Consider the following 4,874-nt stretch of genomic DNA (forward strand, 5'->3'; position numbering starts at 1 on the left):
GAAATGTAAATAAAGAAAACATCCACTTTAAAAAATATGTAATTGCTTCAAAAATATGGACTCTTCAGACAAAAATATCTAGCACACAATCAATAGCCTCTATTATTGTATTTTATTCCCTTCTTGACCAACAGGGGTTTAAACCTACTCCTAAGCATAATCAATTAAGAACCCTTAAGCATGTCCTTTTGGTTCTGAGTTACCTAACTCAGGATGATATTTTCTAGTTCCATCCATTAGCCTGCAAAAGTCAAGATATCCTCATTCTTAATAGCTGAGTAGTATTTCATTGTATAAATGAAGCATAATTTCTGTATCCATTCTTCTGTCATGGGACATCTAGGTTGTTTCCAGCTTCTGGATGCTATGAAAGGGGCAAAATATTTTTCTTTATTATTCTAGACTTTTAAATGCTTGCATGCTTGAAGGATTGATTTAGATAAATGAGGAACTGTGTTAACTTTAGGATTCTCTCCATTCCCAATTTCTACATGATTCTAGGAGAGGAATGCCTCAGTGAGGGAATTATGTGCAGAATAAATTCAGGAATTCTGACTTAAGTAGAGGTAAGGAATTAAAACACTGAGCAGAGATAGAGTGCATGGTGACAATACTATATAACACATGAGAAAAACTGTTAAGTAGTGCAGCAATATCTCTCTAGTGCAGAACGGTTAACAGGGAAACATGCAAAGGCTGACTTCCATTCTAGCTTTGAGGTAACTGGAGATATTTGCCGATTTTATTTTTCTATAAATTACCTCTAATAATATATGACTTTAATTGACAAGAGAGGTAATCTATATTTTGAAGGACAGTAAATATGATGATGTAAAAGATAAAAAGTTGAGATTGTAACTTAGTGATATACTGCATGTTGAATATATGTAAAAATCCTAAGTAAATATTAATAAATATCAACATGTAAAGTCAAAATGCATTTGAGGATTATTTGCTGTGTTTATTTAGATCTTCAATTTTTTATTATTTATTTCTTATTTTCAATACATCCTGATTGCAGTTTCCTCTCCTTCCACTTCTCCTCCACTTCGCTGTTGTCTTCCAGAAAATAGCAGACTATGAAACCTGGCATAACAAGGTGCACTAAGAATAGACAAAAATCCTCATCTCAACCCTGGGTAAAGGAAGCCAGTAGGTTTCAAGAGTAGGTGGAAGAGTCAGAGACTCCCTAACTCCCACTATTAAGAGTCACAAAAAACACCATGCTAACACCCATAAAATACCTACAGAGGACCTAGCACAGACTAAGGAGGCATAATTTATGAGTCATTTCTAAGAAAAATAAGGCATCAAAAACTATGCATTTATTTTATGTGGCATATGCCTATTATACTTAAATGTGACTCAATCTAATTAAGAAAATCCAGTTTTAAAGAAGAATTGCTCTCAAATGCAGGATTACTAGAAAAATTGTAAATATCTTGAGGCATAATAACATTGCAAATTGAAGGAATTTGGGTTGTTACATTGACTGTTTAATCTGTTTGTTTATTTGTTTTTAGGGTTGCTGATGGGTCTCCAGAATCTTTCTTGAGAAAGTAAGAGCAAAGGTGGTGGTTATATATATAAGGCACAGACTTTCAACTATAGTAACCAGAATAAGCTGAGCAAATGAAATAAAGGAAAACGTCACTGGATCTGGGAAAGACTTTGTTTTACAACCATACAAAGGCTATCACAGGAAGGCAGAAAATAAGAAAAAAAGCATATATCATGAAAATGTCTCATTAAACATACACTCCTAAGAATTTTGTGTGTTAACAGAGTGATCTTCTAGTTGTGAAATATTGTATCACTTTACATGTACCAAAAATGTATTCATATGACTGTTGCAAACTACTAGAGCACAGATGGGAATATTTAAAAAGGCAAAATGTACCCCTGAATTTACCATATTCAAAAGCCTCTAATAATAATATACTTCTTCAACCAAGTGAGTTCTGAGGAGACAGATCTATATCTGCTCTGTGAGGGATATCAAGGGGAAAGGAGTGAAATATGGGAGCTTAATGTATGTCTAAGTATGTTACATGGACATATGAAGATGATCTTATATAATCCAGCATCATGGTAATGAATATATAGCAAAAGGAATCATTAAATAATAATAAATGTAAAAATTAACAAGTGAGAAAATAGAATTAAATTCCTACCAGTAACAGGGTTTCATGTATTTTTTTTGAGACAGAGGACTGACATGGTGAAGCTATACTTCATTTTTAGTGTGATTGTGTGTATGTGTGGGTGTGCATGCTTGTACATGTGTGTACACATGTATCATGTATGTGTGTGTGTGTGTGTGTGTGCGCATCTCTGTGTGTGTTGAGGTAGTTGGGAAAGGAACCTAGAGTGTCCCCATCTAAAGCAAGTACTCTACCAAATGAAAGCAATTCTTGAGGCCTTTACATCCACCTAATCACCCCTAGATGAACTTGTGATATAAAGATTGCATAGAGGATTTAGTTGTTCCTTTGACTCATAACTTTCCCCTAAATTGTTTGTACTTTCTGTGACCTGTTGGATAGTAGCTGACCTAGGAACATCAGAGCAGAATTACAAGATGGTTTCACGTATTTCAACCCCAAATTTGACAGCCGAGACCACACTTTGTGCATGGCACTTTTCATCTCACTGTTTCTCAGTGTGTAGATGACAGGATTTAGGATGGGGGCAATCACAGTGTAAAACACAGAAATTTCCTTATCCTTGTTCTCACTTCCTGCAGGTAAAACATAGGTATAAATACAGGGCCCAAAAAATAAAACTACTACCATTATGTGTGAACTACAGGTAGAGAGTGCTTTCCGCTTCCCTGCAGATGATCTTGTCCTCAGAGAATACAATATGAGTATGTAAGAGGCAAGTAGTACAATAAAAATGGCAAAAAGCACCATCCCAGAGTTAACAATTGCTAAGATACTAACAACATGAACATCTTTACAGACCAGCTTCAAAAGCGGCTTAATGTCACAGAAGTAGTGATTGATGTGGTTGGGACCACAGAATGGCAGACTGAGCACCATCAGTAGTAAAGCAATGGAGTGCCAGAACCCCAGTATCCAGGCCGTGACAATCAACATATCACATCTCTTCCTGCTCATGATAACCATGTAGTGCAGGGGCTTGACAATGGCAACATAGCGGTCCAAGGCCATGGACACCAGGATGAAGATTTCCACACCTGCCAGCAAGTGGGCAGTGAAGAGCTGGGTCATGCACTCATTATAGGAAATGTTTTTTCTTGTTGCTGCCAAGTCCCTGATGAGCCTAGGAATCACAGTGGAGGGGTAGCAGAGGTCCATGAGGGAAAGATGGCAGAGAAAATAATACATTGGTTGTTCGATTAGGTGGCTGCAGGTGATGGTGAGAAAGATGACGGAGTTCCCCATTAAGACAGCCAGGTAGCAAAGCAGGAACAAGAAAAAGAACAGCAACTCTATTTGTCTATTCTCCCAAAGACCCATAAAAATGAACTCTGTGATGTTTTTATGATTTTCCATGAATTCTAGTTGAATCCACATGCACAGCCGAAACTTAGTTCATCTGAAATTACACGTAATAAAACGGAAGAGAATGTGCCTAGGAAGGGACATTGTGGGTAATATGAGAGGAATTACCAAGGAAAGAATGAAGGGAAGAAAAGAGGTAGAGGATTTTGAGAATAAAATAAATTATAGCAGAGCAGTTATAGCAGCAAGCAGAGCTCTACCCTTGGAGTCACAAGCATGGACTGGATGAAAATGCTGGTGTCCCATTACTATTATTTTCATATGTAGGTCTCTTCTATTCTCCTCTTCTGCTCTGTCCTCCATCCTGCTACCAACTTGTCCTAATACTTTTTTCTCCTTTTTTTTGCACACAAGTCTATGGGTGACTGTTATGTCACACATTATGCTATTCCCAGTTTTATCTTTCATTTCCTATAATACTAAAATTGGTCTCTCTCTCTCCTTCTCTCCATGTCCCCTTCTCCCCATTATTCCTTTCTCCCATTGCTCACCTCTCTGTGCCCCCTTCCTACTTCTATTTTCTCCTGTCTTCTTCTTCTCCTCTACCTTACACTTCCTCTCTTCCTCTTAATCTCTCCTTTTCTCTCTTACTTCTCTTCTCTGCTACCCTCTCTATGTATCTCTCTGTCTCTCTCTGTCTCTTTCTTTCTCTCTCTCTCTTTCTCTCTCTCTGTCTCTCTCTCTCTCTCTCTCTCTCTCTCTCTCTCTCTCTCTGTCATACACACAGTACACACAACACAATACAACACACACAGTGGGGGGAGACAGAAACACACAGAGAGAAATGTATTTGCTCACATTTAGAATAAACACGTTTTACCTTAGTTACTAACATATCTTTTATTTAAACCACATTTTTAAAAGTCTGCAATTTTTGTTTTTTAATGGGAAGCTCTCTCTATATCTTTTGCAAAGCTACCCCAACTGCATCTTAATTGTATGAATTTTTTTAAGGGACGCATTGACATTTAACTCTTCAGACTTAAATACAATGCCCAGACTATGAGAATTTGTGACTAGTCATCAAGAATTTTCTATGATTTTCTGCTACTTTAAATAAGCTTACCTTAGAGAAAAATGTAAAAAAGCAAAACCAAATCTCCATATATTTACCACCTATAATGGTCTAAACATGGTATTAAATAGCTTTTTATAATTTTTCCTATTTTCCTTTCATCGTGACTTCATGAGTCATTGTATTTCTGAGTTTTTTCTAAATAGACATAAAACAGTATAGAACTGCTTTGAAAGAATATGTGATTCATATCTTGACAGCATTTGCATATTTTGAAGATCATGGTTAAAAAGAAGGGATTTTAGCTTTGTCTATCAACCTAAATTTCC

At 36.6% G+C, this 4,874-nt stretch overlaps 1 protein-coding gene across 1 annotated transcript; it reads right to left on the reverse strand.

Moving 5' to 3' along the window:
* Window positions 1–2,510: 2,510 nt before the first annotated feature.
* Window positions 2,511–3,521, reverse strand: Olfr1200 (olfactory receptor 1200). Its single transcript, NM_001005227.2, has one exon. It carries the CDS (start codon window positions 3,519–3,521, stop codon window positions 2,511–2,513), a length of 1,011 nt encoding a protein of 336 aa, NP_001005227.2.
* Between the last annotated feature and the right edge of the window lie 1,353 nt (window positions 3,522–4,874).

This window comes from Mus musculus, chromosome 2 (genome assembly GCF_000001635.26).
Source record: "Mus musculus strain C57BL/6J chromosome 2, GRCm38.p6 C57BL/6J".
Lineage (NCBI taxonomy): Eukaryota > Metazoa > Chordata > Mammalia > Rodentia > Muridae > Mus > Mus musculus.